At 38.9% G+C, this 12,868-nt stretch overlaps 1 protein-coding gene across 1 annotated transcript in view; it reads right to left on the bottom strand.

Annotated features, from left to right (window-relative positions):
* Positions 1–9,770: 9,770 nt before the first annotated feature.
* The window catches only part of LOC149234129 (kinesin-like protein KIN-14N), a 49,283-nt gene continuing 46,185 nt past the window's right edge, over positions 9,771–12,868 (bottom strand). Inside the window, 4 exon segments of the mRNA XM_089371753.1 lie at positions 9,771–10,212; positions 10,300–10,404; positions 10,634–10,738; positions 10,843–10,924. Of these exon segments, the coding sequence (XP_089227879.1) occupies positions 10,045–10,212; positions 10,300–10,404; positions 10,634–10,738; positions 10,843–10,924 (460 nt within the window). The 3' untranslated portion in view covers positions 9,771–10,044.

Raw genomic sequence — 12,868 nt, 5'->3', positions numbered from 1 at the left:
GATCTGAGAGCCTTAGATGGCTTCATCGTTTTCTTTGACTTTGCTTTGGGGGTCTTTAATGTTCACCTGCTTTGGTATTGCCGATCTGATACTCTTTGCCGCTTCACTGATACTCTTTTAATTTAATCTGGGCTTCGTCTTTCCTCTGATACTCTTGAATTTGTCAAATCGCCCCTTTTCTGAACCTTCATGAAGAAATCCTGTAAAACTGCGCATTTTCGGGCCTGCTGGTAGCCTAGCCACAAGTAGCTTTCCATTTTGACCATTTTTTCTTAGCGATTAGCGCTAATCGCGCATCAAAAACTGCCTCAGTTTTTCATTCTGGGCATCCTTCGCTGCGATTTCACCCTTCACGCCTTTTTCGGTGATGACGTCAGCAGTGGGTCCCGGTACGGCCGTGACGTGGCAGGGTGTCGTGGCAGTACGACAGGGTGATGTGATGGCAGTGACACGTAGCAGTGGGGGGGGGTCGACGCAGAGGTGATGTGGCGCTGACCTGGTGCTGTCGTCAGGGGAGGAGAGACAGAAGGCGGTTTGTGGTTTCGTCAGACCGCCCTCTGTACGAGGGTGGTAAATGTCAAAGGGGCTCTGATGCAATCAAGGGCGGACACGCGTCCTTCTGTACGATGGCAAAACCCCAGGCTATCGGACGCTAATTGTCGAGTGACGGGGCGGCTCCGAAATCGCCGAGAGCTGTCGGATCTGGGAGGGCGGATCGGAGGGCTGACGGAGCGCGGAGCTGGCGGCAAGTTTGTGCACGGGGCCCGCTGGAATATTCGAATATTTATACAATGCTGCGGGGGTTTAGACTTTGGGTTTGTGGGTTTTATACATGGTTTGTGCGCCGGGGGTAAAGTTTAATCAAAATATTTAAACCAAACCCGAAAATGTGAGCGCGCAGGGTAAAATATTTAAGGTTTATGGGTAGAGGGGTGAGGAAAGAGGTTATTAGCTTTAACCAAATGTTAAGTTAATCCCAGGGTTAGGACGCGGAAGGCTAATGCTAAGCCCCAAATGAACTCAGCATTTCCCCAAACAGATATTATAGGGCTATAGTGCCAGGGGATGGGAATATGTACATAGGGGAGCTATTTAGTGCTTTTAGTAAGGGGAAGGGGAAATAGATAGGGATTTACATAATAATGTTTAGAAGTTAATATGAGTTTGTGAGGTGAAGTGTAGGGGGCTAAGTTTGTGAATTGAAACTTAGGCATAGGAAGTGAATGGACTGTGGAGAAATGATTTTTACACAAGAAATGTGGCTTCTTTTCACTGAAGAAAGTCAAAGCTTGACTTAGTATTCTACAAAAAATGACGTGGTAACAGGACTGGTTGGGCAGATCCAAAAGTCCTCAAGGAGATGTTAGTGAGTGATTTAGGGAGTGAGAAGAAGGGGGAGTTAGACATGCCTCGCTTGAGCTCCTCCAAATGAAAAAGTGCCTCATAATTGTGATCTGAATAGATATAACACTTAAAAACATGAAATGTATCACATAGCTTGATTCTGCAACCACAAAACTACTTACCCAGCCTACTTACCTAGCATTTTTTCTTCTTTTTGCATGGGTTCACTTGGACTTGCAGACCCTAATTATCCTTTTTTCTTTTGACTGCCCTCCTATCTAAACGTACCCTTATATCTTCCAAGGGCCCAGTTTAAGCAGTTGAGCTCCTTTATTTCTCTACCTAGCTACTGATCTACCAAGATTAAACAGTTTGGACAGATATTCATTCTCTATATTCTAAAACAAGCAATTGAAACCTAGGGAAGCCAAGATTAAGGTGTTTGGCTTTCCTTTAACTAAAAAATTCTTCAAAAATGGAATAACTTCATCAAAATTGGAATACAGCAGTGGTATTTAGACTGGCACACTTTCATGGCCTCTTCTTTGGCCTCTTTCTGGAAATATGGAACCTTGCAGCATGAAAAGATGACATATTTGGCATGTAAAAATGTCGATCATGAAAGATGAATACCTGTTGCAACAGGAGGCTAACATGTACCACAAACAAAACACTTCTTCGGCGATGTCTACCGAAATAGACAAAGATGAATGGCGCAGACGCCTCCACTCACATAACTTTGACGAGGGAATCTTGTTCCAGTCCAACCCCCTTTTCCAATTTCAGACGGGAGTGTCAGACTAGTCATATATCTCTCGCGGAAACCTATGTTATACCTGAAGTTTTCCTGCCGAAGCAGACCAGGGTGCATGCCCCCTGGGTTTCAGTCATGTCCCCCGAATTACTCGCACTCATCAGGTGGACGGACTGGGGATTGATGAGACATTCCTTGCGTGAAAAGACCATTCAGGGATGGTATATGACTATTTTCTATGCGTGAACCGGGGAATGAAAGCTAGTCTACGAGCTTAACCACTCTTCCTTCGTGCGGAAAACACATTACTCTAAAGAGTGATGAGACAATGGCTCCCATGCAATAAATATAGTCTCGCCCCAGGAGTAGATTATAATCCAGGGGTCCTTGGACTACCATTACGTTCATGTGAACGGTTTTCCCTCTCAATGTTATGGGCACATTGGGAAGGATCCCTAACGGTCGGCTGGTTCCTTTGTCAAAACCTGTTAGATTTCTCATCTCAGGAAAAAGCGATGGCGAACCAAGCGCTTTCCAAGCAGTCGAGGAAAGGATACTCACAGAAGCCCCTTCATCTATGATGGTACCGGCCATAACCATTATATATTTGAGCAATGATTCGGAATGGTATACTAGCCGGTAAACGGGGTCTGCCTAGTATATTCCCGTCAAAGGAAACAACTAGGTTGCTTGGAGGTGGGACCGAATAGACGGTCGGGTACGACTCTGACGAACTTCCTTCCTGCAGTAAAGGAATGGGTAAATTTCCCCCATGTTCATCGGAGTCTGTGCTTATGAAAAGAATTTGGACGGTGTCATCCTTGTTCTCTTTAGTGACTGTATCATCTGAAGATGGAACCTCTGAAGGCAAGACCGGGTCAACTGCCGCCTCGACCTTTTGACTTTCGTCTGTTATGGATTCAGATGGTTTTTCTTCAGTGATAGATACTTCGGCCGACCACCTAGGCGTGTCAGCCGGATTTTCAACTAGTGACGGACTCGGCAAGAGTTTCTTATATCCAGGAGGAAGTCGTAACGGTGAAACCGGACGATCGTCCAAAACTCTTTTAGCCTCGTCTAAGAAGGGACAATGGTGTACGGCGTGATCGCCTTCACACAGTTTACAAGGAAATTTGCTTTTTCCTTTTTGTCCAGGGGCTTCACTTTCACTAGTCAACGGTGTATTTTCAACATGATCATCAGAGGTTGACGACACCGGGTTGTGCAAACGAGGAGACCAGTCCCTTAAGATCCGAGGGATGCAAGGACAATCTCTATGAAAGTGGTCTCCCTTGCAAAAGACACATGGCGATTTAGGCCTGGTCGATGTAGTGTGTGGATTTTCGCTAGACGACGCTTGGTTACCCCTTTTCGCCTTTGGCTCCTTCTTCTTCTTCTCTTTCTTCTTCTTTTCCTTCTTCTTCTCAGGTACTTGATTTTTGGCTTAACCAGCCCCATCAAGCGAAGAGGAAGGAGGAGAGGAAGAATTGGACGAAGTAGAGGGTTGGGGGGTAACTCTGGAATTGTCTAGTTGCTGACTCGATTGTTCAGGAATCGCGGTGTTCTAAACGACGGAGGTTGAGAAAAGCCATACGGGCAAACCGATTGTCAATCCTGGAAGCGACAATGTGGCCATATGGGGTGCACCAACATCTCCCCAAGAGGAGAAGGGACTATGATTTCCTCCAAGGGGAACTCCTTGGTTGGTGGACTCCATTTTCCTCAACCTAAGACCAACGTAGGAAAGGTGATGATTATTCCGTTTAAAATAAATTTTAGACGCTTTGACACAACTTGTTTTTTCAATTTTAAAGAGTCAAGAAAAAACAAAAGATGACTCTAGTTGCCTTCGATTTTTAATGAGCCTGAAGTGACAAGTGCTCAGATGGACCTTTTCCGTTAAGGAGTCAGAAAAGGAACAAAAGGGACTGCTCTGGAAATCTAGACAGAGGGATTACCAAACCAATCGCAAAACTGCAGAATACTTTTTACGGTATGGCAGTCAATCTTCCCGAATGTTGTGTTCAATGCATTGCGATTGATAGGGCGGCAGACACGGCCTCCCATGGATAAAGGATTAAGCCTATTGTGGTCTCCCAAAATATACTCGACGGTACGTGGGAGCACAAGTTTGTACTGGCACTTATCGTCTCAAAGTGGAGGAATCACCCAACCAACAGTGAAAACAACAGTTACCAGGCTTTACGACGCCGGAATACGTCTCTAGCCTAGACTTCTAGATGTTGTGCGTTAGGTTCCAAAGCGTTGTTAGATTCATTAAATTTATTTTATAGTTGATCTTGCTTAAGAAATTTTCCTTTCAGGTTCACCGCGTGATGTAGATGTACAATTCCTAAAATGCAATCTAAGATGATAAACAGTCGTTTTATCTTCTTTGTGCAATGAAAATCCTAGCTACTAAGGAAAGAGAAATGGCGTTCTTTCAGCAAAGAGCATAGAGCACACACTATATGCATTGTCCTAAATCAAACCAATCAAACAGTCTAAATGCAAATGCACATGCATGTATTTGTTTTCAGCCTTCTTAATATGTGAATGATAAAAAGAAAGCTAATGCGCAAATCTGAATTATTTTTCAAAGCGACAATTACTAACAAGTTTCTTTTCAAAATCAAAATGAAGACAATGACAACACTTTTCAATTTGGAAATGAAAACTTGCTTTCGACACTAGAAAAACTACTAATTCAGATCGAATACAATAGTAACGGGGTAATCGACTATCAAGAACAATCATATTCTCTTCTATGACTGAAAATGACACTTGCGACACTTTCAAATCAAGAAACGACAGTACAATTATGTTACTTCTTTGTAAAGGAGAACTGAAAATGACTCAAAAAATACATAAAAACATTTACAGTTCTTTGCACAATGGAGGCGGAATAACAGCAAGGAAAGGGGTTTCAAACAGAGGTGTACTGACTACAGGCAGCAAAACTCTTGAATAGATCTGAAAAGAGTGAACACAGAAACCAAAATTTAGGAACAATGCCTAGTCTGATCAGCGCACCTGTAACACAGTGAAACTGAAATGCAACACACCTACTACACTTGGGAAGTGCGCTGAATTTGAGATTCACAGAACAGACAGTGCGCTGGACCAAGGATGAGACTTTGATTGGGTTCCGGGTCACAGTTTGCAATTCAGTTCAGGGATTTTGGCCGAGCAAGTGGTAATCAGTAAATCAATCACAGGGATAGATCTAAGGTTACTAGAGCCACCACGAGGGCAATTAGAAAGCTTGTAAATAAATTGTTTAATTCGTAAACAAAACCCGGAGATTGACTGAAGCAGCATTGATCTACTTTGCACTTGCATAGCAAATGCAGTTCGAAGGCTAGTTGGCTTGACTTCAAGCTCCGTCTGTAAGTTTATAAAGTAAACAAAGTGTAGATAAACAATCAATCTATTCGCTCCCCAGCGGAGTCGCCATTTTGTTACAGGGAAAAGTGTCTATGCAGAACTGCTAATCCCACTAAGGGTGGTAGCTACCTTAGAAACAAACAAAGTAAAACTACTTTCGTTTTCCTTTATGAAAGATAGATGAAAGAAGAATAAAGGAGACCAACATCTGTCTGTCGCTTGGTTCCTTGCTCGAATCCTCCCTCTTCTGATAGTCCTTTGCTACTTGCTTTCTTGTATACCCAGCTTCACAGAGTACCTGTAGAATCAAAGCAGCATAACGCTATACGAGAACATGGATCTATTATCATAAACAATCTAGGATCAGATGTAAATTGACCATACAAATGCATAAAACATAAATCACACAAGAGTATGGAGGAAAACTTGAATAGCTTTATTGATAATCAAGAAAGAGCCAAGAGAGTTACAACCAATCGTTCTGACCCAGCATCATCCTCTCAGCAAGTGAGCCCTTCTTCACCTCATGAAAAGCTTAGATCACCCAACACTGTGATGTTGCCTCAAGAAACCAACAACAATTCCTTACAAGATGCAAAATTCCAGCCTCTGGATCTCTGGGATGAGGGATCCATATATAGATGTCTGCAAGGGAGATGAGTCAGCTTGTGATTTGATTAGTGTCTTCCCTCTGATAGTTCTTGATTCCACTTGGAGATTGATGATCTCTTACTCATCCCTGGTCGAATTCAGAGAGGGAAGTGTCACAGGAGAAGTTTCTGGAAGATTCCATGCTTCTCCACCTCGCGGATTGACACTGCCATTTCTCCCTTCTTGCCCATCGCACCCCATAGAAGGGATTTTTGAATGCAACGCACCTACTGTGTGTATTTAGGTAAGATGCAACGCACTTTGCATATGGAGCAGGTGAAATGGTCCAGTTTTGACTAGTTCTGAGCAGTTTTTCATGGAGAACTTCTGGGAGAAGCTGTAATCAGTTGACCTTGTTCTTTTAGAGGTTGGAACAACACTTTTAGGGACTTAGGAGCCCTTAGTTTATGGACATTTATGCTTGGGGTTGCAGTGCCCAAAAATGTCTATAACATGGATGAAGCTAGGTTGCTAAGAATCCTCTAGAATTTGGCTATGTGGAATCAATGGAACTGATGCGAGCAGTGATAGAACTTCACTGTGACCACACACTTGGACACTTAGTGATACAACATAGATCATCCAGAACATATGAAAACATACTTCCCTTAATGCAACAACCTTTGTGGCAACTTACGACAAGTGGACTTTGAGAGGCTTTGTGAGGATAATGATGACACTTATGTAATAGTTCGTGAAACTTCGGAAATGAGTGCGGAACATGTCTATATGATGAGGACAACCCATTTTCACAAAGATTTCCCCTTGAAGCAAACCAGAACTCCCCTTTGCATGATAAGCAATAATTTCCATGCCCAAAGACGACACTAGCTATATAAAGATAAAAGTGTGGACAACACTTGAGATCCAAGACTTGAATCATCAACTGACCAATAAGTGACTAAGGAACGATTGATCACAAGATCCACAGTAGGCTCCAAAATTTGAGTGTACGCTAAAATTTTGGAGGGTGTTGCAGCCGCTACAACAATACCCTAATGAACTCAGGGCTAAATTTGTCCTTAGACGGCGAAGTTGATCACATTGGATTCATGAAAGAGTCCTCTATCCAATGGTATATGAGTTTGACATTTTCAAATTCATATAATATTTTTCATCTAATTTCTTTTAAACATAATGCTTGAAATTTCAATAAACACAACGAAAAAAATTCAAAAAAGTACCACTATCTTCGTTTACGAGTCCTTTTCAAAAGGGTACTTTAGGGTTTTCAATTTATTTAAATATTTTTAAAAAAAAACTTACGTGAACAAGTGTCTGCAAAATGCAATTGAAATATTATTTCGCCAACTTTGAAAAATAATAATAATAATAAATTGCATTAAAAAAATAGACTAAGTTATGCTACGTGAACACACACATACCTCTTAAAATGTGTGAAAATTTGCAAGGACAAGCATTTCATTTAATGGAAAACTGACATATTATATGACGCTAAATATTTTTGAAAAAAATATCATTAGGACAACAACATAATTCTACACAATTTGTCTTTTTACTCTAAATCAAATTTCACAGTGCTTATATGAATTTTGACGGCTTCAAAATTCAATAAAAGAGGAAAAGCTTGAAATTTCATCACCACATTTGGCCCAAAAGTGTAACCTCAAGTCATTACTGCAAACTTATATCATTTCTAGCCCAACCACTGTTCACTCTCTTCTATGGTTGACATCACATCCTCTTTTCCACCATAGACCTTCAAGTCCCGAAAACAGAACCATTTATTGGCGTGCAAGGGAAATGAACCAAGGATTCGTCAACAAAACCCCCATAGATACCAACATTATTAATGCCTACAAACAGACAAGGTCTCACCCAAGGTATGTTGATGGGTTTACAAAAGCTTTGAAGTTTATTTAAGGAGGCAATGGAATGTGAAACAGTTCTCACTCAAATTAACCTAAACCAAGCTAGTGCTTACCATATGTCACAAGCAATCCCATTGAAAAAACATACATTCATAGTCCTTACTGCGCGGATCAAAGTACTCCCAATAATTATACAAGCATTATTCGCACCTATCACATAGTTTAGATAGAAAAGTCATTGCCCAACAGGTCTCCATTCTTCAACTAAAAATGTAATTCCTACAATACACACATTCACTCTCCACCTCCACACACTTCATGTAACAAATATATAACATGCAATAAGCACATTGCAAGAACATGTAACAAACAAATTATCTAAAATTTGAGCAATAAAAATTATTTATTTTCCATTACCAAAAAATTCATCAATTTAATTATCAAAATGGAAGAAAAATCGTATGGATAATGCATAACACCCGGAGATCTGACAACAGAATTTCCTTTTATGTAGATTGCATACCTACAAATTAGTTACATTCTATCAATAAAAACTAACAAAATAAAAGTTATTTAATTAAGCCTCTCCTCTAAACCCAACAACTCTTTTTCTGTAAGCTTAAGATTGGAATTAAATGTTACCAAGAACTTTGAGATAGAAATTATTATAATAGAGATAACTAGTTACAAAGTTTTTATTTATATTTTCAATAAATCAGTGTAGATTCTTGATTTCTTTAGTTTCCTATCATAATCATCATCAATTCTTTTTATTAATTATTATTGTAAAATTGTTATGAAGTCCTTATATTCTCTTACTACATAAAATTGTCATCGAATTTACTGATAATATAGAGTAAAAACAAAAAAAATGATATTATGCTTCAGGATTATTTACACTAAATAAAAATAAAAATAAATGTTTATCCAAAATAATGAAACAAACATATGCCACTTAATTTTTTCATAACAAATATTTTTTCCGGAAGAAAAAACTCGATAGTATTATATAAGTTATATAACGGCCGAAATATTTCATCATAGCTGAGAAATAGGTCCAACCAATCTGAAGACAACAGACTCAAGAAAGGTCAGTTCTCAAAATATCCCCCAATATGCCTAATAGACAGATATAAGACAGCGTTTACATATTATGGATATATAACAAGATTAATAGGATGATAGAGAAGATAATGCCACATCATCAAAATTCTGGATAAATATAGGATCGATTTATCCACCTGCAGGACTAACAATTGCAGATTCAAAAAAACACAAAATTATATTAAACAAGAAAGACATACCTGGTCTTCTGAATGAAAATAAGCTATGTACCAGGGAGAGAGAATATTTACCATATAACAATTTACTAAAATTTAAATTTGGCACTATTAATATTAATATTTTTCAAAAGATTCAAATTTTATATTATATTTTTAAAATCTTGGTAGAATGTCGTTACCCATCTTTCGAATACTGAGGATGTGGGTATAGTAATCATTGTGAAATGAAAATGTAGATGTATAATACGTTTTAGTTATAAGCTTTAACATTTTAATTTTACTTAGTTATGTAGCAACGTGGATATGTAAAATATATTATGCTACGTTTTAGTACTGAACTTCATCCATTCAAACTTATTTAAAAACAAAAACAACTCCCATTTATGTGCCAATCATGTATTGCAGCTTAAAAGAGCGAGTAGTGCACATATTGAAAACGGGCCTGGTTCCTTCTGTAAGCAAATTTAATGTTATGCTGCATTAAAGTACCCTCATAGAAGGCAACCACAGACACCAAGATATTCAACTTGTATTGATCACCAAAGCTTACCGATTGTTGAATATGAATGAATAATTCCTCTGACTACTCGTAACAATAAATTGCATGTAAATAATGAACCCAACCCCACTATACAATTTGATATTCAACAAGTTTTCTTCTATACACATACAGAGTCACAGACAGTGGAAGCCTCCACTGTCATAACAGAACATATCAGAAAGGTTGAAATGTGAGTCGTTAGGAAACTTCCACCAAGGTTTGAGGTACTACATTGCAATTAGCTATTAAACTTTAACTCGAATCTGCAACCCGTGTCGGTGGTTGACGCCTTGCTACTCCAATATCACAGGCATTCACTTTTGCAGCAAATCGCAATGAACACAGTGATTCATTCAGTGACTTGGGATCAGGGGATACATTGACGAACATAAGTGTCTTTGAATCCCCACCAAGGCATGTCTGTTTATGTATCATATAGAAAAGGCTTATTAGCTATAAGATTATCAACATGCATTGGAAATATTATATGAAAGTGCAAACACTGACCTGAAGAAGATATGTCAGCTTTGAGTTTCTAAATGGAATATGTTGTTCTCTGTTAGCAATAGCTAAAATCACATCTCCCAAACAAGCCAAACTTTTATTGATAGCCTGCATGCCAAGATCAAGAGATTGGTTAGTACTGAATGTCTTACATTTCAGCAAGATAGGGGCATCCCATACATCCAACTCTCCTGAAAAACCAAAGCCACTTAGCTCAGGAAAAAGTTAATATCAACATGCCATGAAAGTAGAGTTACTCGTCAATGAGAATAACCAGTTTGATGTGAACCCACCAAGACTCCCTTGAAAACATTTTAAAATGGTCACTGAGAAAAACCTGAGTTTCTTTAAGGCGTTCTCCGGTCGAGCCACTACGGGAAAGACGTTCACTTCCTGCCAAGTCGATAAGGTTCAGAACTCCGTGGACATGTTGCTCTGTGCTCTGCAAGTCATCCATCGTTAGTATACAATTCTGTAAGGTTGAAGTTTTCCTTTTAAAATGTCAGCACTCAAGCACAATATGATACAAGAAATGCAAAAACAAACCTCATTTATTCCAGATATGCGCAACGTGAAGACACAATGGCTTCGAGACGATTGCTCATTCATTGCTGTCCTTCCCACTGACCTGAGGGTACAGAACAAGTATGCTTGATTTCAAAACTTTGACTCTCAGAAAGATAAAATGCAATAAGTAGCTGGCAAGCCAATGTGCTAGAATAACATTCGAAGTTTTGCCCCACCTAGAAGGGACGAGCAAGTACCAAGAAGCTCCCAAGAACAGTCCAGAAGTGTCCTTTTTAGAAAATCTAAGAGTAGGTATGTTTTTGTAAAATGACTTACAGGTATGACAACTTTGCAAGGATAGTTCATAGATTATTTTAACAAAGGGGAATGGAAAAGAGCATTTCACACACAAATGTCAGAACGCAATGTGATTGGGTATGTTTTTGTAAATGTTAACCTTACATTACATTGATAAATCCTCGATTGATGTCGTCTCAAAAAGGATTTCTAAATTCTTCTTTTTCGGAATGTGTAAAAACTGCAAATAATGTACATGAAACTATTGATACTACACATTTTCCGCAGTGGGTGTAATCAAATGTAATTACCCTAAACTAAACCTAGAGTCACAAGTCAATCTGAATGCAATGTTATTGCATATTATTTTACATTAAACATCGAAAGTTTGCTAGGAATCCAAATGTGGATTCCTGGTGAAGAAAATTAAATTCACATAAATGGGCAAGCTTCTCCTATTTACTAAAACATAAGCACAAGGCATAAATGTGCGTTCCTTTTTAAATTAATTAAAACATTTCCCATTTTCATAAATAACCATAAAGATGTTTTATAGTGGCCCATGAATGCCAGCCTCCCCTTTTTCCCCTTACCAGTGACCGCTGATGGAAAAATGGGGAATGTATGCCAAGAAAATAGAAGCAGCCCATCAATTCCCTTTTTCTTTGCTGAATGGTAGCAAAAGATTAGACGAGAACACTGTCGAGCAAGACCAGAAATGTGAAGAAGTGGATGAATGCAAAGTGTCATCAAAACTTCCTAAGATACATATTTATAGAAATTAAAACATTATGGATGGACGCGTGTTTGAGAAAAACATTAATAGATTTTTTCTATTATCACAAAAAACCCGAAAGATGTTTTCTAATGGCCCCATGGATAGGAGCCTCCTTTAACTTAGCAGGCACGGCTAACAGAAAAGTGGGGTTACCCACGAAACATGGGTAACCCCATAGGAGAAATTTTTTCTCCTATTATAGCAGTAAGCCAGCAAGCAGCCATTTGCATTGTTCAGACACCTCTCACCATCTGGTATTCCTCTTGAAGGAATGCGGGTCACCATTTTGGTTTTCTCTATTCGCAGGTATTTTAACCATTTTGCGATCATGTGCTTTTACTTCATGTTTTGGGCATTCTAACATGGATAAAGGAGTGATCTGCTCAATTGACCCTTCTTGACTGTAAGTTTGTTCTCTCACCTTACCAGGAGGGTTAGTTTTTGACCCTAATCCTCTAAGGCTAAGTTGCACGAAACGGGGAAACGGAAACGAGTTTCCGAAACGGGAAGCGAAACGAAACGCGACCTCCCCAAATTTTGGAAACGGGGAAACGCGAATATATATAATAATATATAATAATATAATAATATATATCTATATATATATATATATATTAGGAATTTAAGAAATATGTGCAATCATAAAGCATATATGATACATTCTAATTTATTACATTATGATAAAATTGTCAATTGTCAATGCATAGACTATAAGTATCTAAATTTACATCACATTTACTCATGAATAATCACATAATGGAAATAGAAATATCCAAAATCAGCCACGAGAAATTTCTAATTTTTTGTCTCGTGGTTGATTGGGAGTCTCCTCCTACATAGTCGAATGACCTTAGTGCTCTTGATTAAATACAAGTTTCATACCCTAGTACCCTACATTCTCTTGATTATTGGGAGTTTCCCCTGCATAGAGGGCTTTGTTCTCTCGATTAAATACAAGTTCCATACCCTAGTACATGATAAAATCCAATG

Source organism: Pinus tabuliformis, chromosome 8, assembly GCF_031772625.1.
Source record: "Pinus tabuliformis cultivar Carrire ecotype Pingquan chromosome 8, CPIR1, whole genome shotgun sequence".
Taxonomy (NCBI): domain Eukaryota; kingdom Viridiplantae; phylum Streptophyta; class Pinopsida; order Pinales; family Pinaceae; genus Pinus; species Pinus tabuliformis.
Note: the sequence above shows the minus strand (reverse complement) of the source record. Positions and strands in the feature narration are given on the sequence as shown.